The sequence below is a fragment of the Sapajus apella genome, unplaced genomic scaffold (genome assembly GCF_009761245.1).
Source record: "Sapajus apella isolate SASKATOON/1434 unplaced genomic scaffold, GSC_monkey_1.0 scaffold121, whole genome shotgun sequence".
Taxonomy (NCBI): Eukaryota; Metazoa; Chordata; class Mammalia; order Primates; family Cebidae; genus Sapajus; species Sapajus apella.
The window spans coordinates 200,963-226,580 of record NW_022437061.1 but is presented as its reverse complement, the minus strand read 5'-3'; the positions used below and the strand labels follow the sequence as shown (position 1 = coordinate 226,580).

Below are 25,618 nucleotides of genomic sequence, written 5' to 3'. Positions count from 1 at the left end.
TTTACATCAAAAAGTATCTGCCATATGGTAGACGTGCAATACAATTTTGACTGATTCAGTCTTTTAATTATTTTAATGCTATATACCAGGTATATGGTGGTTAACACAAAATAAGCTTATTTCCTGACCTCAGCAAGATTACAGACTAGTGGAAAAATAAAATAATTACATCATAGGTTACTTAAGAACTATGCAGGGAACTGATAATCTGCCAGCAAAGAGAATCATAGAGCAAATGGGTGATAGAAGTTATACATAGGCATGATTAAGAAAAACCTTCTTTCAGGAATTGATTATTAAATTGAGACTTAAAATATCCAGCCATTTAAGAAGGCCATGTTTTTTAGTAACTAAAAGAAGGTCATTGCATAAGGAGTCAGGCAGAGAACTAGAAGAAGAAGACAAGGATACTTTAGGTCATGCAAGGAGCTTGAATGCAGTATTAAGTACAAAATAAAAGTCATTGAGGGTCGATTCCTGTTTCTCTCTGCCTTGTAAAGAAAAACTGGAGAGGCCTAAGGACAATGAAGACAGGCCCAAGTGGAAATTGAGTATAAATGTCTAGGCAAGAGAGGATGGTTTACTAGACAGTGAGGATTGCACTAGTAATAGAAAATTTATGGTAGAGTCATTAGGATTTGCTGTTGAATCCATGGGCTGAGGGAAAGAGATGAATCCACAATAATTTATACTTTTTTTTTTAGCTTGAACATTCTGTTTGTTAATGGTACCATTTATGTAGATGAGTTGGTCATTGAAAAAAATAGATTATGGAGAATCAAGGTTAGTGATGAAATCTTTGAAGATATTTGAAATCATCTATTTTTGGGTCTAGATTCAAAATAAAGATTTAATGCTAACAATGAAGGTTTATACTACTAACATTTTAGCCCTTTGTGCCTGAATCTCCGATAAATACATAAACTACTTAATCCTTTCTAACTCTAAGATGCATTCAGTCTTAGTCCCAGTTTACAAATGAAGAGATTGAAGTTGAAAGAAGTTAGGTGATGTTCCTAGGATCAGACAGCTAATATGACAGAGTCAGGACTTGAGCCCAGATCTGTATCTACTTTCTGAGCCTGAAGCTCTTCCTCCCTTAACTTCACTGCCTCTCATTACAAAGTTGAGACATTTTACATATCTCTTGCTAGATAAAACTCTGATATCTTTCTTTTATCTGTTTCTGTGTCTTGTTTATACGGTTCAAGTCACTGAAATGAGAATTCAGTTAGTTACCTGATTGAATCAAACCCGTTAGCAATCTAGTTTACGATTCTAACAGGATGATGAGGCAGATTTTTATGATTAAGAGGGTAGGTTGTCTTCTTTCAATGTGCCAAATATTTTCTATCAGCAACACTCCGCTGTCTGTGACTGGTCACATGTATCTTTTTTTATTTGCTAAGATCTATGAAATGGTCTTCTGCGTCTAATGTGCCTATTAACATTTTTAGGGTCCTGTAAATCATAGAATTTATGCCTTAATTTCAGGATTTATTAAATGATAAGAAAGTTTATTTAAAAGAGGGCCTCCCAGTACAAAGAAACAGTCTTGGACTTCTAATAAATTATAAATAATTGAGATAATTCATTAATTCCTTTGTATATTGAAATTAGCTACTTATGATGGACAGTTAACCAATAGCAGCATAAATGTGTTATCTGAACAGGGCAGGCTTCCCTACCCAATATTTGTAAAGGAAATATAAATGACACAGAAATACCCTGGTCCTTATAAAGTATTAATGGACTTATTCAAGGGTTAGCAGCAAATATATGTGGTTACTGGTTACTTAATGATGATTATATCAATATACTGCTTTTCTTTTTTTAACTTCTTCTGAAAACATTGAATATGAGTGTCCTGCAGAGTTACCTGAGAAGTACATGTATTCATGCAACTTAAGCAAATCATGTAGTAGTTTTCTATTTTGAATGATTATCTATAATCCATTTCTTACATTTGAATTCACATCAATACTCTCAGCATTTATTTACTTAGCATATATAACCTACCATAGGCAAAGTCCTATTAGATTCTTGGGACACAAAAAATAATAAAACATAGCTCCTTTCTACAAGGAGCTAATTCTAGCAGGTAAAATAAACCAGTCAACAAATGATAATAATAAAATGTGATAGAGATCTATAAAATATATTAATCTTCAAGAGATTCAGTCACAAAGTACTAGGTAAACATGAATTGAAAAAGAGAGGATATGGTTTGGCAAATAATGCCAATGGCCAATGAAGTCTTCATAAGAGGACATGTCATTTGAGTTGGACTTTTCCAACTCAATTGGCATTTTCTTGCCAGAAAAAAAAGAGATCATGGAAGATGGGGAACAGCTTGTAACAAGACACTAAAAGTTCACAGAGTCTTTGGAGCCACTCTGGATTGGTCTGCATGGTAAATTGAAAAGTATTTAGGGGAGATGACAGAAGAAGAGACTGGAAAGAGAAGCTGGGGCTAACTTTAGAAAATAATATGTGCCACACTAAGTAGTTTGAATTTCATCTTGTCAAAGAAGACTCATAAAGGGTTTTTAAGAAGATTAGTGACTTAATCAGTCTATGCTTCAGAAAGAGATGCATTATTAGAATTATTTGGAGGAGAGAGACTCTGCTAGATTCTATGAACACAGACACATAGTTTCTAAGTTCATAGTGTCTATCTGGGTCCAGAAGTCTTGTTGTGAACACTATACTTCCCTGCCTCAACAAACCATCTTAATTTCTCTGACATGGATTGAACATACCAGATCAGAGGCAGATTACAGAAAGTACACGTCAGTTCAGCCACCCTTTATAAAAACATACACACCTTCCCAGGAATATCCTGAACCTATCACTCTAGAAGTGAGCCCCCACATCTCATGTTACTTGAACATAACACAACATCCACACAGTGTTGCTAAGAGATCCCTTAGTCAGCATTTTTTACTGAAGCCTCTCAGTTTTCTCTTTTGTTCCCCCTTTATTTTTGCAGACCCAAATTCCCTTCCTGAAATTCATGCATTCTTCTTTCTTATGCTACACATATCAGACTGACCTCATCCTTCATTAGTTTGTTCCAGCCTTTATATTTTCCTGGGTTGTGAAACAGAAAAGGTTTATAACTTCCTGAGTGAACCATCTTTCTCAATCTTGAGGAAGGGTAAACAATTCTACCTGGGCTTTTGGTATGTGTCCATCATTACCAAGGACACAAGAGTCTGTAGAGCCTCACAGCTGGCTGCCTATTCTTGGTCTTTCTAAAACTCCTTTGATACTTAAATGAAATAAAGCATAATTCACATAAAAGAACAGACTCATGCTTATTGAAAACAGCCATCAACCCTTACAGTCTTCCTTTCTGGAGAGCTACTAAAATGTGCCCAAATCACCTGAATACAAAATATTTGCAAAAGTTTTAACAAGCTATTTCAGCAATCTGCATGAGCTGGATGGTTACCAAGCTGCTGGGTGTGGAGGTGGACAGGTTTGAGAGATGTCTGCAGTACTTGGTAGTACATTGACTCTAATATTTGAAGAAGAAGGAGAAGGAATCAAGGATGATTTAGTCTGTAACTGGGATAAAATATTTAGAAGAGAACAATAGGTTTTAGAGAGAAGATAGGTGTGCTATGAGGTATCCAGCTCTACTTTGAAATAGATAGCCCTGTTGCTAGAGTTGAACAGATGGCTCTCAGACATGAGAGAGATGAATCACTGTTAGATATTATGAAAATTTGGGGCCCAGACTAGGGGCTCATGCCTGTAATTCCAGCACTTTTGGAGGCTGAGGTAGGTCGATTACCTGAGGTCAGGGATTCAAGACAAGCCTGACCAGCATGGTGAAACCCCATCACTACCAAATATACAAAAATTAGTTGGATATCATGGCCAGTGCCTGTAATCCCAGCTACTTGGGAGGCTGAGGCAGGAAAATTGCTTAAACATAGGAGGCAGAGGTTGCAGTGAGCCCAGATGACGCCATTGCACTCCAGGCTGGACAACAAGACTGAAACTCCATCTCATAAAAAATAAACTTTGAATGCATCAGCCTATAGGTATTGTTGAAGAAAGAGCAGTGAAGACAGGGGAAACATGTATCAAGATAACAGTAAAAAAACAAACAAACAAACAAACAAAAAAACTTGAGCAACACCTGCATGTAAAGGTTAGGCAGAGAAAGTAGAGCTAATCTTGCTAAAGAAACAGAAGAGTATCATTGAAGATATTATGGTAAACAGTACCAAATGCCACAGAACATTGTAAATAGATGTCTTGTCATGAAAGAAAGTTGACAATGTAACTAAGAGAAGAAAAGTAATTCCTAGGAAGGAAGCGATCAAACAACAGCATGGAGGGGATTTTTGGAGTGACTGTCTAGAGACTTAGGGCTTCCACCATGGCAAAGCAACAATAACAACAACAACAATAAAATACACATAGAACAAGGTATTTGCAAAAAGAGAACCGGTCCTGATATCACATAGGCTTAGTTGAAATCTGGCTCTGCTAATCATTTGAGGAAAGCACTGTATGTCTTCTCTGGGTCTCAGTCTCTTTATAAAGTAGTAATGAGAATGTCTGTCCTCTGTAGGATTCTGGGCTTTCTAATATATGCTGAGCTTTTACACTTGCTCTTCCCTTTGTGTAGATTGCTCTTTCCCTAAAGAGTTATGTGATTATTCTTTCTTGTCCATGGGTCTCCCTTTCCTGACTACCCAATCCCAATAGTACCCAGTCTTTACCTCCTCTGGTCCTCCTCTATCTTGTCACTCATGTATTTGTTTTCTTCATTCCACCTATTCTCATTTGAAGTGACATTGCCTGCATGTCTTTTTGCATTCATTTTTTTCCATTGTTATAGGCTGTTTTGCCGAATAGAATATATGCTTCATAAGAACAGAGACTCAAAGGTATTGACTGTTCACCCTAGAAAATTTGAACACATAGGAACTGTTCAATGTATATTAATAAGAGTATCAATAAACAGTACTTATTATTAACATGAGATTGGAGATGAGGGAAGAGTTGGCAGGTTGGAAGACATCTCTGTATTCTGAGAAAAAGGAATATGGAGTGTGGGGCTGAGAATCTAAGTAGGTTTGAGTTTGGAACTTTTAGCTATGTAAAAGACAGTTGTGGACAGAGTAATATTTTTCTCAGTCCGTTTCGGAATCCTTTCATATCTAGCCAGAATCATTCAGGCTATCTTGTCAATACTTGTTTACTTTCAGTTAACCAAAAGTCTCTTTAAAAATTTTTTTATATATGTGGTGTTTATTTGCCTCTATATGAATAATAGCAACAGAGATTTTTTTTTTTGCATTTGCAAGAGCCAAGCATCATTTCAAATACTGCACATATATGAACTCATTTATTCCTTTCAACAATCCTATGAAGATAATACTGTAATTATCCCAGTTAACAGGTGAGGAAACTGAGGCACAGAGGCAAATAACATGCCCAATATCACATAGCTAAGATCAAATCCAGGCAGTCTGCCACAGTGCTCATGCTCTCCACTGCTGAGCTATCCAGCCTCTTAAGACCTAATCCACCCATCTGAACAAAAAATGAGTATTGCTTTGTTGAAGCCAGACAAAGCTGTTCATCAGCTAGTCAGACAAAGCAGGTCAGATTGTCCTGCCAGTGAAATGTCCTGGGAGAATTTGTCCTGTCCGGGAACAAACCTGGAAGGAATTTTCATTTCAAGGAATGGAATCCTTGATTTGATTTTTACCTTTTCCCCCTTCACATCATTGGCAACCTCTTCCAACATCAGATCATCTGAAAATTGAATTAATGTTCTGTTTACCCCTTCTTTCAGGTAATTTAATAAAGACTCTAAGCTCAACCCTGAACACCTCATAGAAAATCTACCCATGGTCCTATAGGTTGGCACACATGGTGAAAAGATACTCAGATTTTTTGTAAATGTACTTTGGTTGCATTATGCAGTGTCAAATATGTCACTTACAATGTTTATGGTTACTGCTTTTCTTGCAACCCCAAATACTGGTTATACATTTCACCCTTTATCGCTTTTCTTATTTAATTTTTCTTCTCTAGCTCCTCTTTATTTCTTCTCAGTATTTTTTAGAATACTCTTATACTGATCATCAATAAATCCTTATTTCTATTAAATTCAGAGCCCGACTCATTTTCTTAAAATTTACATAAGGAAGATTATGAAAATAAGCTACAAATTTACATTATCTTTCTCAATACTCTTCCACACCATATTCTTAAACTCAAAGGTCAAGCATCACTATTGGTTATTTAAAAACCACATCCTGTGCATAATGACAGTGCTGTGGCCTACAGTCTGTAGAAGTATAGCAAAATGATCATAGCTATGACCCTGAAGTCAGACTGCCAGTTTTTATCCCTAGCCCTGTCTACTAACTGTGTGATCTTGGACAAGTTATTTAACCTCTCTGGGTTTCAGTTCCTTTAGCTGTAAAATGGGGTTAATATCTCTAAAGTTATTTCAAGGATTACTTTAATTAATATAGGTAAAGTGTTTAATGCAGTGTCATTGATAATACTGATAAGCTCACTGTCTGTATTATTAGCTGTTCTTTTTTTTTTTTTGTAGATTTTGCTTTTACTTCAGAAGAATTGTTTTCCTTTGCACTAAAAGTTGTAAAATTACTTTCTTAATAAATAAGAATTATTTAGAATTACTAAGAATTTCTTAATAAGAATTAGTCCATCTCTGCAGATTCAAATTGTTAATTTAGTAAGATATGCTTTTAGTTCTTTCTCAATATTATTTATTGAGTGCTAAAAACAGCCAGATATGGGAACTTCCTTATGCCTCTTAGATAATGTTGTAATCAGATGACATTAAAACAAAGTCTAATGATTTTTTAAATATTTTTCTTGCTTTTAAATGTCAAATGAGTAAGCATTTAAAACGCAGCATTTTCCTCAGGTTATACTATTGTATAATTCTTATTTAAAGGAAATTGTTTTATTTATGTATAAATATAGGAAAACGCAATCATACTGACCAGTATGGTATATAAGCACATTCAGGTGTATTCAGCAGTTGTGTCCTTTGCCCCTCTGAAGCATGCATACTGCCATCTGCTGGAAAGATCTTTTAAATGAGTTTTCCCAATAATTTTCTTGATAATTTAAACTAGATGTTTCATTGAGATTGAGATTTAACAAATTTCAAATAGAAGAATCTGGAGGGCCCTTTCAGTAAAAACTATGATAAGGGCAATTTTTTTTCTTGAACTTTTCAGGTAGATTGTGAAAATACACTCACAAATTTTTTAGAACTTTGTACATGGATAGGGGAATAGGTGCTCAAGCACTTTGTATTTTGCTGAGTATAGTTGTGTGGCATCTTGCTTGTTTTGAGCAACAACACCATGAAACAGACCAAGAAAGTACAATTAGAGTTTGTCAATAAGAAAATTGAGACTCAGGTTAAATAACCAACCGAAGGTCACTCAGTTTTTCTGCGGCCAAGGTGGGAACAGAACCCAGGGTTTTGAATATCTTATAATCTTTTTTTTTTTTTTTTTGAGATGGAGTCTCACTCTGTCACTAGGCTGGAGTACTATGGCATGATCTCAGCTGACTGCAACCTCTGACTCCCTGGCTCAAGCAATTCTCCTGCCTCAGCCTCCTGAGTAGCCGAGATTACAGGCACACGCCACCACGCCCAGCTAATTTTTGTAGTTTTAGTAGAGACATGGTTTCACCATGTTGGTCAGGCTGCCCTCGATCTCCTGACCTCGTGATCTGCGTACCTCGGCCTCCCAAAGTGCTGGGATTACAGGCATGAGCCACTGCTCCAACCCTTTTCTCCAACCCTTATCATACCCCATGTGTTTCACAATATAAAAACACAACATCTCAGGCATCGATAGAGCCCTGGCAAGATGAAAAGCAATCAAATTATTAAGTATATTTTAAAAGTAAATAATATGGAGGAACTAACTCTTTTAAACCTTGAAAATCAAACTAAGGCAGATGCAGTGCTCTGTACAGTACAGACAGCTGGCTGTTTATTTGCCACATTGAAAGAATACTTTATGCTATGTAAAAATATTAGTCCCCATATTTGATTATTTCTACCCATAATAACGTATGTATACTTTGTGAATCTCAAAATGCGTGCTGACTGAGAACATTCTTAAGTTGATTTTCATTTCTACTGGATCACCCTGTTTCCTAATTAGCCTGGCATAATAGTGACTTTTGTTAAGTAATACTTTTATTTCAGTGAATGGTAAATCTTAATTTTAAAAGTGCTCTTTTGGCCAAGTGCAGTGGTTTACGCCTGTAATCCCAACACTTTCGGAGGCCAAGGCAGGTCGATCACGGGTCAGGAGATCAAGACTACCCTGGCCAACATGGTGAAACCCTGTATCTACTAAAAATACAAAAATTAGCTGGATTTGGTGGTGTGCACCTGTAGTCCCAGCTACTCAGGCTAAGGCAGGAGAATCACTTGAACCTGGTAAGCGGAGGTTGCAGTGAGCCAAGACCATGCCATTGCTCTCAAGCCTGGGCAAACGAGAGAGACTCTATCTCCAAAAAAAAAAAAAAAAAAAAAAAGTGCTCCTTTATTCATTTTATAATATCATATTTGCTATTGGTATTAATAATTTTGTCCATTGTACTTTCTTGGCACTGCATTAATTTTAAAATTCACTAAGTACAAATGAATTTACTAATTTGATGATCATATATACATTTTATACTAACATAAATATCACAAGCTACTTTTTATTATTACCATCTTTCCTTCATTTCATTATTCTAAGGCTTTCTGAGGCTGGAGTTTCCTATAGTGTTTATGGATTAAATATGTTATAGTATAGCAGTCACTGTTATGTGCACTAGCTGTAAAGGCCTCCTACCCTCTCTTCTCTTTCTTCAGAAATTAATTCACTCTCTCTACTTTTCTTTAGTTTGTTTTATTGTTACCCAGTTTTGTTTATTTACTAACATTGCTTTCAACCTTTTTTTTTTTTTAACATCAAATGCTTTTTACATTTTAGCCTCATTAAACTAAGTACATGTTTTAACTTGGTGTGCAAAGCCATGTTTCTAATTTGAAACAGCTGCCTTACAGGAAGCCTCTTGGGATAGACATGAGTCTCTCAATGAATGTGTTGATGACAGGCCTGATTGTTGACTTTTAACTTTTATTACAGCTGTAAAGTTAGGAATATGTTATCAGATAATTAATCCAGAAGAGGAGGGTGGAAGGGTTGATTCACTTTTCAATTAGGCAGCATGAAGTGTAGCATAAGATAGGAGAATCAGCCCATGACTAAAAAGGCCGTAAGAAACCACAATTTTTTGTCTAACATTCAATTTTTCTTTATATTGAGCTGAAATTTACCCCTTTAATAATGTGATAGTTTTAAGTTGTATTTTCTATAGATATACATAATGAATCAAATCACTTTTCCATAAGAACTATTAATTCTGTTTTTTTTTTCTACTTATCATACTCTAATTTCCTTAAAACCCCCTTCCTCCCTCAGTCATAAAATTTTTGAGCAATTTGTTTGTATGAATTAACTCTCTTAATTCTTACCCTATGAGATATTATTTTCATTATGTCCATTTTATTGAGACTCAGAAAAATAAAGGTCTCACAATCAGTGAGGGGTTGAACCAGGATTTATCCAAGACTATTAATGTATGGCATTCAGGCTTTTAACTGTAAGTCTTCCCAACCCTTCTTTATAAGGCACATTTTCTGGCCTCCTTGCTGTTATCTCTTCTCAGGATATATTCGTGTTTTGTCAAGCACCTCTGTTATAAGACAGCACAAAAAAATGAACTCAGTACTTCAAGTTTTCTGTAGCCTAGAGTGGGACAACTTGGGCGTGAGCTATCTGCCTGTACACTTATGCAAGCCAAGTTTGTATTGCAGGTTTCTTTTCATGCCTCAGCTTATCTTGTGGAGGTATTAAATTGGATCTTATCCTTCTATGTATGTGAGTATGTGTGTGTGTGCATGTGCATATGTATATATGTATATGTGTATATATTCATGCATTTTTGCATTTAAAAGGACTTTACATCTTTTCTTGTTACATTATACTTTGCCATCACGAGTATATTCTAGCTTAGTCAGATTTTTTATCTCCGCCTTTGCTGTTCTTTTCTTGTTTGTGACTTCTACAAATTCAGTAAGTATGCCTTCAGTCTACATTCAAGACTGCTTTTTTTAAGGTGTTCTGAGCAGTCACGCTGGATTCTTGAAACACTTCAGTTGAGATTTCTTGGTCAGTATGGCCAGTCACAATATTATGATTTGTCAGTTTCTTGTTTTAGACCATTCTTTGGTCATTCTTGAGTTATATTTTTAAAGCTACTCTCTATGAGATTATGCCTACCTTTTCTGTGCAGGTTTCAGATTATTGTGCCTACTGTTCAAATCTCCTGGATCTGAAGCTGAATTGCAGTTAGTTTTTCATCCCTCTTTTAGTCTTTTTGACAAGTGTTGAGTCCTTGTTCTTAGGAACAGCTAAAAACTTTGCATTCTAGCCTGATAACGCCACCTTTCTCATTCCTGCTAACATTTACCATGTCGCTAAGCATTTTTTATTTGCACTAATTTTGTACTAGCTTAATGAGAAGATACAGTTACAGTCCACTTCGGAGTCACATCTGCCAATAGCTCACTGTGTGTTTTGCATGTCAGCAAATCTCTACTGGCTTTATTTTCCTCATCTATATTAAACAGAGTTGGACTATGACCTCTGAGGTTGCATTTATTCCAACACCTATGATTTTAAAGTATACCAAATCACTTTTAGAAGTTTCAGGCTAATTTAAAAACTTAAATAAAAAGCAGTGACTCAACTTTGCTCTCCTAAGTTTCATCAGGGCTGACCTTCATCTGATAGGTATTCATACAGTCTCCTTAGTAACTTAAATTTTGAAGGATTTCTATCTTGTAGGACTTCCAAGCAATCATTGCCTCAGCTGCCTCACCTGCTAGCTGGCCCTCAGATATACTACCACAGCTCCTGCACACAGACCATTTGCTCTCAACCAGACACGACACCCCTGGTTGTCACACAGGCACCCCAGTAGGCAAATGCCTGCTGTTTTCCTTTACTGTGGTTGCAGGCAACTCACAGGCTAGCAGATGATTTGCCAAAGTCACCCTCCTGTGGTTGCTTTTGGCTAATGTTATATATGGATTACATCACACATAGACTCCTTCTAACATTGCACTAGTTTAACAAAGCCATTTTGAGCATATCCTATATATTCATATTACTGTGGAGTTTACAAAATTAGCAATTTACGTATGCAAAGATTGTTCCAAAGCTGAAAGTAAATGACTATATTTCAGAGTTCAGCTTTTAAACTCAGTTTTTAAAAAGCAATTTACTCACCTATTTGTGGTGATTACACCCTTATCCCTTAAATGTACATCTCATGAAATCCTCGGTGTTTCATTTCTTTTAGAAATTATCTTTTTTCTAGGTGAATGAAATTTACCATGATGAGTCCCTCGGAGTGCATATAAATGTGGTCCTGGTGCGCATGATAATGCTGGGTTACGCAAAGGTAAAATGTCTTAAAACGCGAATTATAAACATTAGGGGCTGGGTTAACAGAAGACTAAATTGTTCAAGCTCCATCTAACTTATGGCAAAGATATATTTCACATAAACCTCTGGTTGCTTGAAATTGAGGAGGAGAAACTGCCACATGAGTGGAGACGTCCAAATTTGAGCAGATTATGAATGATATTTTGTGCAGCTACCATTTGCTTATTTACTTCTGTTTAAAGATGCAGATAATTACCCTGACTTTAGGTATAACTTATGAATGGAAATGAATGGATACTATTATGAGGAGAGAGAATTTCCTTAGCATATTGTTGTCACTGAGTTTGTGTTTCATTTATTCATGAGAAGCCTTCATAGTGAATACCTACTAAGTGGCAGGCACTTTCTAGGTGCTTGGAATGTATAATGAAGAAAAAAGAAAAAGATATTTGTATTCTCTTGATTCCCTAAAAATAATATATACATATATCTTTTCACTTAAAAAGAGTGAAGCGCACAGTGAATAGTTTTCATTTAAAAGAGCTTTAATTCTTTCAAAAGCAAAGAGATGAATCAAAACATGCACAGTAGGCATTTCATGTAATATAACTGATTTTAGCTCCTTTAAGGAGAAAACATACAGGAAATGACTAGCTTGACAATTTTCTTGATGTTTAAAATTACACATCTTTCTCCCATAATTAATCTTCCTGATTATGAAATACTAACAAAGTTGTACATTTAGGAAACAGGAAAAATCCATGTGTTCACATTTCATTATATACTTAACATTCACTTATCATTTTATATGATGATAGGGTGTCAGCAATCTTTAGTTTATCACATAAACCTGACTTACTTTGTATTGCCAGCAAGGAATATAAGTTAGCTCCAGCTGGAAATAACAGCTTCCAATTGGTCATTAAAGTATTTGTTTAGAAACGAATGCAATCAGTATATAAAAAAAGATGCTGATTGTATTAGGAATGTAAACACTGATAATAACATTTGCTGAACGATAACAAAAATTCAGCCTGTCAGCCAAATAGGGACTAATTTTTGGTTCCAAGTTCAATTTTTCATTTCATCAGAACTACTCTGGGAAATGTGGCTAGTGGGTTCTTGAAGGCTGGGCCCTTTTCCTTCTGAACTTTTAACTCCTGACCATAATGTGTGGTAGCAACATTCAAACAATTTATTTTCTATACCAGAACTGGAAAAGCCCACCCCTATTCAGTAGCATGAAGTAAAAAAATGGGAGTTTTTGTTTTTTAGCTTAAATTTAATATGATTTGGTGGTTCTCCATAGACTAAGATTTCACCAGCTTTGCCAACTCATAGAAGAACTCATATTCTCCCCACGTTAATTAATTCTGGATCACAAAAAATAAAAATCTTAACTAAGATTTTATACCTTCACATCTTGGGGAAAAAAATGCCAGAATCTTTCTCAATATTTTTGTTCTTAATTCTGTAAAACTCAAATCTAAGCCGAATCAGGAATTATTTAGACTACTAAAATTATTACCTAAATGGTTAATATTAAGTTGCCTCACAATAGCAAATCTCAGTATCCTCATACTTTGGGAGGCCAAGGCAGGCAGATCATTTGAGGTCAGGAGTTTGAGACCAGCCTGGACAACATGGTGAAACCCCATCTCTACTAACAATAAAAAAAAAAAAATAGCCAGGGATGTTGGTGGGCCCCTGTAATCCCAGCTATTCAGGAGGCTGAGGCATGAGAATTGCTTGAACCCGAGAGGCAGAGGTTGCAGTGAGCCCAGATGGCACCACGGTGTTCCAGCCTGGGTGACAGAGGGAGACTCTGTCTCAAACAAAGCAAACCAAACCATTCTCATAAATGCTATCATTTGACTTTCACACAGGTAAATTGACCATTACTAAAATATCCTTCATGGGCATTTAGAATTCACAAATCAAAGCAAATATCAAAATAAGCCCCAAATATTATTGAATTATTGTTTAAATACTGTAATCCCAAATTCAACTTCAGGGAAAATTATCAAATGAAGCCTTTGCAGAATTGTCATGTGTGTCTTTAACATGTTTCCTCTTAGTCCATCAGCCTCATAGAACGCGGAAACCCATCCAGAAGCTTGGAGAATGTGTGTCGCTGGGCTTCCCAACAACAAAGATCTGATCTCAACCACTCTGAACACCATGACCATGCAATTTTTTTAACCAGGCAAGACTTTGGACCTGCTGGAATGCAAGGTATTGCCATCAATATATAGAAGAAAAGCTTACGAGCATGACTTTTAAAAAGTAATCCTAAATCAGGCAGTCTGTTCAAATGTTCAACTCTCCACCACCACTTTCTAGCACACACAGGTCAAGCATACATTTTCTTTCTGTTGCTTCCAGTGACTTCTGTGGAATTCTCAATGTTAAATGCCACTTCAATACCATCGTAAATTATACTTGCTTTTAAAATAATGATTGTGCATTTGGGGTATGGAGGGGATGCTGTAAAATGCAGTGTGATTCCCACTGACTGTTTGGAATGAGAAAAGAGATGCCATGAGAAATGACTGCTGCCAAAGAGCTTTCTTCCAAAGTCAGCTTACATTTATCTAATAAATTCTGATGTAGACTTTGGAAGAAGCAGACTGATGATTTTCTTTTCAACATCGATGGAATTTCTGGCTTCCTTCATCAGTACCATGACATGAAGGACCATTTACTAAAACAGAAAGACAGGGCTTAGCTGGTGGGCAGAAAAGAATGGTAACCCCGGTCCATTCCTCCCCTTAGGAAAGGAGAAAATGCAGACCCAGTGAATCTTTTTAGAGACCATTACCTGTGGCTTTCCCAAGAGAATGTGGCACAATGCTAGTAGAGAAATAATGCTTCTCCTGTTTCCTGAAAGGCTTTTACTTTTTTTCCTCTAGGCAAAGGTCCAGGAGTAATTCTTTATGGGTTTTCTCATATAATGAAAACAAAAGTAATTGTTATTCTCTGCAGGATATGCTCCAGTCACCGGCATGTGCCATCCAGTGAGAAGCTGCACCCTGAATCATGAGGATGGCTTTTCATCGGCTTTTGTAGTAGCCCATGAAACGGGCCATGTGTAAGTTACTGCTGACAGCTATAAAGCCAAAAAAAGATCTTTTCTTTCCTGCTTCTCCCAGTATTGTTTCCTCTTTGGGCAGAATGCATGCCAGCATGCAATTCTTGTCTTTTGCCAAGTGTGAAGAGCTGCAAACAGGGAAGAGGTCATGCACATGCACTGAAACTAAATGAGTAACTGGCTTGCAGAGGCATTCCTGTGGTTTTCAGAGCTGTAGAATAAGAAAGGCATTTCTATCGGACTGCTGTTGATTTCCATTTCTGCAACTCCTTCAAGAAAGCCACATTGACTTAAAAACACACATTTCCCAGGGCTTATTTTCAAAACCAAAATTAAGTGAAGGCAGTAGCCCCCGATTCTTACCACTGAGGTCTCCTTGTGTTCTAGGTTGGGAATGGAGCATGATGGACAAGGCAACAGGTGTGGTGATGAGACTGCTATGGGAAGTGTCATGGCTCCCTTGGTACAAGCAGCGTTCCATCGTTACCACTGGTCCCGATGCAGTGGTCAAGAATTGAAAAGATATATCCAGTATGTCCCCTACTGCATGTCATGAGAGTATTTATTTCATAGTCTACAGACATAAAAATTGACTCTTAGGGCTTGATCATAGCAAAATTCCCAGTAAATGAAAACTATTATTAATAAACATTTCCTTATCACTCAGAACATTTGGCACAACAATTTTATCACGGAGTCACAAAACTTGAAGCCATAAGTCTAGAATATAAGTAAATTTTTAACTATAATGTAATTTTCTGTTAGTAAATTGTTATAGAAGCTTCGATTAATGGTCAAACTTGAGGATGGGGGGAGGATGATCATGTGTTTCCTGCATTTTTGCATTTTTTTTTTTTTTTTTTTGAGAAAGAGTATCACTCTGACACCCAGGCTGGAATGCAGTGGTGTGATCTCAGCTTACTACAACCTCTACGTCTCAGGTTTAAGCAATTCTCTGCCTCAGCCTCCTGAGTAGCTGGGATTACAGGTGCCTGCCACCACGCCTGGCTAATTTTTTTGTATTTTTAGTAGAGACAGACTTTCCAGCATCTTGGCCAGGCTGATCATGAACTCCTGACCTCATGATCCACCTACCTTGGCCTCCCAAAGTGCTGGGATCAACAGGCATGAGCCACCATGCCCGGCCGGTTCCTGCATATTGTACCAGCTATACTCTACAGCATAGATGTCAGGATGTGCCCTACCACACCAAGTGGTGGTTTAATTAGTGACTCGAATAATCATGGCTCTACTACATTCCTAAGCCATGCTTGATTTACTTTCCTAGCATGAATACAGATGAAGAGTCCTTTTCTAAATGGACCCAAAACGAAACCTTAAATATATGTTTTTGCAAACTTGCTGTATGATCTGGGATGAAAGTCTAAAGTATATAAGCTAAGACTACTCTTTTTAAATCAGGACATGGTTTTTTAAAATGAACATTTAACTACATGCAATATTTTTCTTCCTGCAGTTCCTATGACTGTCTCCTTGATGACCCTTTTGAACATGATTGGCCTAAACTCCCAGAACTTCCTGGAATTAATTATTCTATGGATGAGCAATGTCGTTTTGATTTTGGTGTTGGCTATAAAATGTGCACTGCGGTATGTTGCTCACAGTTGATGTGGATTTTGCATCTCAAAATCTATTTGTGTAGCTCCTGCTTGGTGAGATTTACAGACTCACTGGTGCAAGTATAATAATATCTAGCGGTTATTTTTTGTGTTCATTATGTTATGTGCTACAGCTAAATGCTTTAAATATATTATCGTATTTAATTGTCATGACAGAATAGAAGACAGCTGATATATTTTTATTTTACAGAAGATAAAGCCAAGACTTAGAGATTAAGCAACTTGCTTAAGGCACACAGCTGGTAAACAGGGGAACTGGACTTTGAAACCAAGGCTGCCAGGCGAATATTTTCATGTCCTATTCATCCCATGGTTCTTGTGACCTTCAAAAGAAGATGACTGTTAAGCCTTAGATATATTGCTTTTCTTTAGCTTGATGGCCAGGATTCCATGTATGTGTGATCATAGGAAAGGGTTGTGCTGATATAGTCTTGTAAGAGAATCATATGGCATAGCATGGGGGTCAGGACAGTGGGTCAGGTCCTGGATCTGACACTTTCTAAATGTATAACATTAGGCACCGTATTTAATCTCTCTGACATACTTTCCTCATGTGTAATATGTAGATAATGATAGTACTTATCTGATAAGATTAGTGTAAGGATTAAATTTGATAATATAATTAAAGTGCTTAGCACAAGAAAGGCGCATATATATATGTTCAATGGAATCCATTGAAGCCAGTCTTCCATGTAACTATTCACATTAGAGGTATGTTTCATTAAATTTCCATATTGGTCTTTAGTCACTCATTTAAAATAAAAAAAAAGAAGGGCTTTTTATACATTGGAACAAGCTTTGTGTGTTAGAGAAAGGAACATTAAGAGTATTTCATGGGACTAAAAAGAAATTGATCTGTTGTTTGAAACCTTCCATATGCAACGATTTGATCTGCCCGTAAGGTATACACTGTGAGCTCTAAATGACTTGCATTAATGTTTTAGATCAGAGAATTCTAAAGCTTTAGCTTAAGTCATGGAAAAGTAGAATTTCCATATTCAGCAATAAATATTAGAACAAAAAACCCACATCTAAAAATGTGTACTAATAAAAAAAATTTTCTGGCTGGGCACAGTGGCTCATGCCTGTAATCCCAACACTTTGGGAGGCCAAGATGGGTGGATCATGAGGTCAGGAGATCGAGACCATCCTGGCCAACATGGTGAAACCCCGTTTCTACTAAAAATACAAAAAAATTAGCTGGGTATGGTGGCACACGCCTGTAGTCATAGTTACTCAGGAGGCTTGAGGCAGGAGAATTTCTTGAACCCAGGAGTTGGAGATTTGCAGTGAGCCAAGATCGTGCCACTGCATTACAGCCTGGGTAACAGTGCAAGACTCTGTCTCAAAATAATAATAATAATTTCTATGCATGTAAAGGTTTATGTAGGTAATTAGCAGTATAGGCAATAGACATATGGATAAACATGTTTGATATTTTAAAAAATCTATATAGTGATTGGTAAGATGTTTACATTTAGAGAGAAAAGGAGCAAACACAAATATACATGTTTGCTTATACAAACATTTGGATATTATAATGTGGTGTTTTAAGAAAATAAAAACCATTCTGAAAGATTGTGAAAGCCAAGACTCTAATCTGGTTCTGTTACTGTCTTACTTGTAACCATAACTATAGCCCTGACTTGTAATCCATATTTCTCAGCCATGGATTAGTATGACAATCAAATATATGGAAAAATATTTCATAAACTGTATGAAGGTATTATATTTTTTATATACCTGGAATAGTTTATCTTACACAGACAGTTTGACAATTTTTTCTGCTTTTAATCAACTAATTATTATTAGTATTTTTATTATTTATATTCAATTTCATACCTACAGGGATAAAGAAAAGATGTTCTGATAGCTTGAGAGCTGCCAAACCATTATATTTTCATATTTACAATATTCATGATAACTACTGAGCCTTTCAAAAATTTCAACATTGTCTATTTGAAAAATAAAACATAGAAATGGCAAGCAGAAACATTAAAAGTCAACCAGAGAATGTGAGACAAATCATTGTTTATCATTGTTATTTTAGAAAAGCAGTATAGAAGTATTATCTACCTGAAATTCTTATGCAGTTTTTTTCTTAATGTGTCACAGCTTTGGCTACTAACCTGAAATAAACACATCAAAGAAACAGGACAGATGAAACTGCATAGAATATATTTTTGGTGCATGTCATGCTAGCTGAGAGTTCACTGAGAATTTGATTATCTGTCTTCCAGTTCCGAACCTTTGACCCATGTAAACAGCTGTGGTGTAGCCATCCTGATAATCCCTACTTTTGTAAGACTAAAAAGGGACCTCCACTTGATGGGACTGAATGTGCTGCTGGAAAAGTGAGTATATCTATTTACACAAGAAATATGTAAGATATGTTGCATAATTCTCTCTAAAGGTCTGGAAAATGGTGAACACAGCTGCATTGTCATTTTTATGAAAACCATAGTTTGCGAGGTTTCATTTTGGTAATGCACTAAGATGGTATACGAGTTCCCTGTGGCTAAGGTAACAAATTATCACAAACTTCGTGGCTTGAAACAATGGATATTTATTCCCGCATAGTTCTAGAGTCCAGAAATCAAAAATCAATTTCAATGAGCTGAAATCAGTGTGTGGGCGGGGCCATTCTCCTTCCAGAGGCTTTAGTGGAGAATCTTTTCTTTGCCTCTTCCAGCGTCTGGTGACCACCCTACATTTCTTGATGTGTGGCTACATCACTCCAGTTTCTGCTTCTGTGGCCACGTTGCCTTTTCTCATCTTTGTGGGTCAAATCTCCCTCTGCCCCTCTCTTATAAGGATATGTGTAATGGCATTTAGGGCCACATGGATAATCTGGAATAATCTCTCCATTTAAAAATGTTTAAGTTAATCACATTTGCAAAGACCCTTTTTCCAAATAAGGTAACATTTACAGGATCCAGGGATTAAGACTTGGTATTTTTGGGACTACTATTCAGCCCACTATTGGCAGAGTAGGAAGAAGCAACTCAGCAGACTAACTGCCCCCCTGCTAGTGGGATCTGATTGACTTGCTGGCATCCCATTCCTTGTGAAAGTTGCCCAGAAATAAAGTCATGTGAACTTATACAGAAGATTTGGCCTTGTTCCTCAGGGAAGGATGCCCAGAGGTTTTAAATCTCAAATTGTGTAGTCAGGATTGAATGCTCAGAAATTGGCTGAGTGCCAAGCTATGCTACTCATAAGGGCAAAGATCCCAAAACAAAGCCATGTTAAGAACTCAAGTTGAAGAGCTTTGATTAGTTTAGAAATAAGACATTGTCGGCAGGACCAAAATCTAGTACAGAAGATTTACATGGCTTTTAGTTCTTTTAAAGTTCAATTTCAAATGTGTATAAACTGTACTTGTGACAAGGATTATATGCATAATCACAATAAAGCCTGTCTTTTTAGGTGTTAGTACTGCATTAGGCACTATGGGAAGGACATTATATACAATGCTTTGCTTTGAGAAAATTCAATATTACAAACTACTGACTAAAAACAAGAGCAATAACGAGCTGATTCATTTTTGCTTTATGAAACATTATGTAACTTTTTAACATCCAACTTTCTTAAATATATTGAAATTTATATTAACATTTATATTGAAATTTATATTAAACTGATATTAAACTATCAAGAACAGATACTACACTTGATCATAGCCAAAAGGCCAAGAAGCGATATATTGAAATTTTTAATAGTAGAGTTTTAGCAAACACTTTTATTATATGTGGTATTAAAAAGTCAAAATGTTGGAGAGGAAAATGACTAACATCTCTTGAGCGCCTGCTCTATGCTGGGCACTGTAAACTGGGTGCCTCTACAGTCTTAGGGTGCTAGCAGCCCCACTTAATTACTTCTCGGTCAGATGGCCTTCAACTACTTATGAACCTTTCTGGGTCTCAATTTTTCTCATCTAATTGGTGATGATTTTATATATATATGTATATATATATATGTGTTTTTTTTTGTGTGTGTGTGTGTGTGTGTGTGACCCACTATTTCTCAGAATCATTGTAAATGAAAAATTTTTTAAGTTAAATAAAAGTGCTTTGAAAGCTGCACATCTTGGACATGTTAGATTAATTATTATGTAAGTTGAGACATATTTTCATGTTATCATTTTAAAAAAGATAATATAGCCCTCAAAATATTGTGATATGATATAGGTAGTGAGAGATGAAGGGTAAAATATTACCAACTATGCAAGCTGGGTGCTCAGAGTTCTTATTAATTATAGTGTTTGATGCTCACTGGTGAACGTAACATTTAAAAACTTGTCTGAGTGAATGTTGTTTTTTCATTTTAATTTTATGCCTGAAAAATACAAGTCTAAATTACCCTTTGATAGGGTATATTACTGATATAATTGCTTTTGGATAATTTTAAATGCATCTTGACCTGAAAAACAAGAGCAGGAACAAAGCCCTTCGAATACATGGTTCTTATATAACAACTTCAGCTTTAGTGTATGCATGATTTTAATAGTCACCTTTTGTCACTTTTCTAAGTGGTGCTATAAGGGACACTGCATGTGGAAGAATGCTAATCAGCAAAAACAAGATGGCAACTGGGGGTCATGGACTAAATTCGGCTCCTGTTCTCGGACATGTGGAACTGGTGTTCGTTTCAGGACACGCCAGTGCAATAATCCCATGTGAGTGTACATCCTTGTAATTTTTGTTATTTTTGGAGAGACCAGGAAATACTTCAATATTATGTTATTAGTTTTCTGTTTTATGAAGTACATGTAAAATACAGGGCATGAAAAGAATTTTTTCACAGTTCATAAACCAGTCTATGTTTTCAATGCATCTTCATTTATCAATCTTGTGACTGGCAGTCAGTGATAAAGACAAGAAGATCAAATGAAGATTGGACACTTTTAAAGAAGTTGCTATTCAGGAATATTAAGAAGCTGAGCAGGGAAAGTAGATGACTATGCCTTTGGGGCGTGGGCATGGGCACTGAGAGATCAACTCCGAGAAGCAAAGGAGTGTCCAGGAGGGAGAAGAATCGAGCATACAGACTCACTGTCTTCAGGGAGTGGAATGTGATTGCTTCAGTGGAGGGCAAAAGAAAGATGGTAATAGAAGGCCAGGCGACTGTTGGGGGAAAGTTATCCATTCACTCACTCAGACTACAATTATTGAATCCCTATTGTGTGATCAGCAAACTTTATGAACGGAAAAACAACTGAATTATCACATTTAGGGCATTCTTCCTTGCCTAGGGTTTAATATGTGAGCAGCTTTTTCTCTCTTGTTTCTGACAGCAAATGGCTCTGAGCATGTGTTTTGTAAAACTATCTGATGCCACATACCTGCCTTCACAGGAAGAAATGATGGTAGTATTAGAATTAATGAAAACAATAAAAATTAAATTAGAAGCTAAAGTTCATTATGAGCCAGGGTCTGTTATGAGTGCTTTAAGTAACATCAACTTATTTAATCACAGTTTTTCTCGAAGATACTATATGATTAGCATTTTACATGTGAGGAAACCAAAGCATAGAGCAATGATCAAAGTTTGAGCTGCATCTATGTGTTTTATACATGGTAGAAAAGTATCATTTTATTGATACAATATACATGCCTTTTTTTTTTTTCTTATACACTTTTGCTGTGCCTTTAAAATATACTATTTGAAAAGCTGACTTAGTTGAGCTTTGTGTTTTGTTTTATTTTTCTACCCAACAGGGAGAGAAGGGTGCTTTTTGGAAAGGGACTGAAATTAGGAAGTATGAGTTCATTCCCTTTGTGCTGGCAGCCCAGAAACTCTGGCTGTATGCCCTCAAGCCCTGTGTCTGCAAGCTTCAACTGCTAGACAGAAGCCAAAAGCCTTTTTAAATGTTGTCTTTTCTTTAGGCCCATCAGTGGTGGTCAGGATTGTCCTGGTGTTAATTTTGAGTACCAGCTTTGTAATACAGAAGAATGCCAAAAACACTTTGAGGACTTCAGAGCACAGCAGTGTCAGCAGCGAAACTCCCACTTTGAATACCAGAATGCCAAACATCACTGGTTGCCATATGAACATCCTGAGCGTGAGTAGCCTCCTGCTTTCCTTCCTGCTGTGTGGATGGTTACGCAGGGTTTAAACTTTGCCAACACCAATCCCGTGGACTCTTGATCCCTACTTGGTAACTTAAGAATCTTGGTGCTAGGAATAAGTCCTCCTGGGTTTCTAAGAATAAGGCTAAAGTACCCTTTCTCTAAAGAAGTAAGAATTGTTCAATAGTTCCTGGCAAGCAGCACTATCACCACCAACGGTGATAAGACCAGTGGAAAGGAACGCCTGGGAGATATGTTGGAATTCCTGATTCAACCCAAATCCCTCCACTAGGAAATACTTCTGGAATATTGTGATCTTTCCTTTCTGGGAAAAATATAGTTCTTTGACAATTGGGCCAAGACCAAGAGAAAGATCATTATTTACTAACAAAAGATATCTTATAACCTTTTACTTTTGTATTATACACTAATTAAAAAAAATACATTTGGAAATTTTCTTTTAATGTTTCACTTCTTACTTCTTAATTTTGGGTTAAATATGTCCAAGTGGCAACCTTTTGCCATACTTCTTATTTGAGTTAATGAAAGGAAACAGTTATATGATTACATACAGTATTGGGTTCAGTTCAAATCCATTTTAAAGGAAAGAGGAATACATGTAGGAATTAAAAGTTGAATTGCATTTTTTATCTATTTTGGTGAAGTGAATCACATCCTGTAAGAGGCAAAAACTGTTAGGTGATTGAGTCAAATCAGAGACAGTCTTTCAGTGCTCTAGTATTATGAAAACTAAACTGGTTTGGAATTAAAATTTATTTAAGAGCTACTATGGTGAGATCTAGGGTTGCCTGGGGCAGTTCCAGTTTATACCTGTTGTTCCTGTTCAGTTATTACTAGAGCCCTTTTTCCAGTTTAGATGACAAATTATATGATCACCGTAGCTAAAACAAATATGTCAAATGTACATACTTTTCTCCTTATTCCTTATTTTGTTTATACAGTATTCCTTTTGTTTTCAATAAATCACATTGAAACCTAATGTTTAAAAATAAAAACTATCCTGTTCAAACATTCCATTTCATATAGTTTCATTTCATTCATTTCAATAGTTAATTTTATCCTCCATCTTATGCAGCCAAGAAAAGATGCCACCTTTACTGTGAGTCCAAGGAGACTGGAGATATTGCTTACATGAAACAACTGGTGCATGATGGAACGCACTGTTCTTACAAGGATCCATATAGCATATGTGTGCGAGGGGAGTGTGTGGTGAGTTAAAATTGCTTCCCTAAAGGCTTTCTACAGTATCCACATTTACTCTTATTCATCTGCGCATTTTTAATTCTTTAAACTATGTCTTATCTGTGAAATCACATGACAATAAGAGTCTATGAATAGTTCAGTAGCTAAAATAAATTTGGGAGACTTTATACTTTCTCAAATCAAACTTCGGTCACTAGTAGAATCAAGGTTTAAATAATTTTCCTAATTTCCAGCCAAATGCCTTTTCTAAGTAACTCTGAGGCCTCTAGGTTGGCAATGCAAACTGGGAATAATGCATTTGCTTTGCATATTTTAGTAGTGATCTACTATTAAAATTCCAGGTCTTTTTAAAAATAATCGGGGCTAAGTATATTTAATCTTTTGTTGTAAAGATAACAAGACTTTTTTTTCTCACCTTCCAGTCAACTCTAAGATTAAATGCTAAATTTCACATTAGAACAAAAGTAATAGAGAAACACTGTTTTTTTTGCTCCATTTAATCTCATGTTAAAAATGCGTTTTATTTCTTGTGTTTATAGTTAAATTGATATGAAATTATCTTATTAACTGAAACACTGCTCCTAATGTATATTTTCTTTTTACTTCAGCAAAACTAAAGTGTTGTATTAATGAGTCTAAAGTAATTGAGCTTAGATTTTCCTGAAAGTAGAGCATGTCTTGTTCAGCTTCTACCTGCCACACTATCTAGTACATTCAATGTATGTGTTGTCTTTATTTTCTCTGCCTCCTTTCATCCCATATTTTTGAGTGCAGTCGTGTATTGCGTATCATTATTCTACAGTGATTTACATTAAGAACATGCCTTGGTTCAGAAAACCTTCAGTATTTTCCTGTTTCCTGGGAAAATGTAAATTCTCCGTGGTCTTCGAGGTTTTCTGCTGTCTGTTTAATGCAGATTGTCCACTGTTCTTTCCCTGTCAAGCGACACTCACCTTCCATTGGTTTAAATATGGGTTTAAATATTGACCTCTGAACCCACTTTCCATGAACATACAGCATCTCTCTGGCTTTGTTGTAGCTCTTCTGCTCTCCTGAAATGCTTTTTCCATTCTGTTTCTTTGGTCCCTGTGAAAGTCTTCACCCCTCATATGAAGTTTTATCTCACATCCTAACCAACTTTTAAAGATTGTACTAATATACAACTCACTATATTATCCATCATCATAAATGTGAGAGCAGCAAGGGAAAAGCACTGTGTTTTTTTGTTTTTTTGTCTCCTCAGCATCAGCTGCATCTGTGCTCATTACATGTGTGTTTGATGACTATGACAATTTAAAATGGTGTAAATACTTCATTAGACTGGAGGAAACATATTCTTTATTACTTCGAGTACAAGTCTTTTGATTTCCCACTAGATTTTTTAAAAAACTGAGGTATTAAAAATCATGACTACAATGGCAGTTTACTGTAAACTGGCTGACTGCGGGCCATGATTGAACAAAGGGTTCATCATTCTCTGGGATGTTGACCACTACTGGGCACATTGAAATTAGCCACGTTTGACATCTTTTCTCTCCAGAAAGTGGGATGTGATAAAGAAATTGGTTCTAATAAGGTTGAGGATAAGTGTGGTGTCTGTGGAGGAGATAATTCCCACTGCCGAACCGTGAAGGGGACATTTACCAGAACTCCCAGAAAGCTTGGTAAGATGAGATCTCTCATGAATTTAGTATTCTTCTCTGTCATTTGTGCTTTTTGAGGCTTCTTCTTTTAGAAATGCAGCGTTTTCTCTGCAAACATAACCAAAATTTAGCTGCTCATTTATTGTTGTTCAGATTACCTTTTAAGGAACTTAAAACACTTTGAATTCATACTCCCTAGCATCAATGATTAAAAAAAAATACTAAATTTAGAAAACAAACAAATAAAATCAGTATCAATTATACTAGCTAGCTAAAATCTGTTTTGTGTTCTTTTACATTTTAAATAAAATGCCGATTGAATTATTAGAACTAATGTTTATTTTGAATTCCTGTTGCCAGTAAATTATTGAGCAGGAGTTTAAAACTTACAAAACTTTAGATA

At 36.2% G+C, this 25,618-nt stretch overlaps 1 protein-coding gene and 1 pseudogene across 3 annotated transcripts in view; one reads left to right on the top strand and one right to left on the bottom strand.

Annotated features, from left to right (window-relative positions):
• ADAMTS3 (ADAM metallopeptidase with thrombospondin type 1 motif 3) overlaps positions 1-25,618 on the top strand; it is a 287,864-nt gene that overhangs the window by 230,058 nt on the left and 32,188 nt on the right. For 2 of the 3 annotated variants that reach the window (XM_032260967.1, XM_032260966.1), the window contains exons 6-15: positions 11,479-11,562; positions 13,625-13,781; positions 14,532-14,637; positions 15,025-15,168; positions 16,115-16,247; positions 18,518-18,631; positions 20,810-20,955; positions 22,166-22,341; positions 23,445-23,578; positions 25,113-25,236. In XM_032260967.1, the coding sequence (XP_032116858.1) occupies positions 11,479-11,562; positions 13,625-13,781; positions 14,532-14,637; positions 15,025-15,168; positions 16,115-16,247; positions 18,518-18,631; positions 20,810-20,955; positions 22,166-22,341; positions 23,445-23,578; positions 25,113-25,236 (1,318 nt within the window). The remainder of the gene's footprint in view (positions 1-11,478; positions 11,563-13,624; positions 13,782-14,531; positions 14,638-15,024; positions 15,169-16,114; positions 16,248-18,517; positions 18,632-20,809; positions 20,956-22,165; positions 22,342-23,444; positions 23,579-25,112; positions 25,237-25,618) is intronic. The other variant, XM_032260968.1, reaches the window with a different exon arrangement.
• LOC116538638 lies at positions 19,879-19,980 on the bottom strand (annotated as a pseudogene).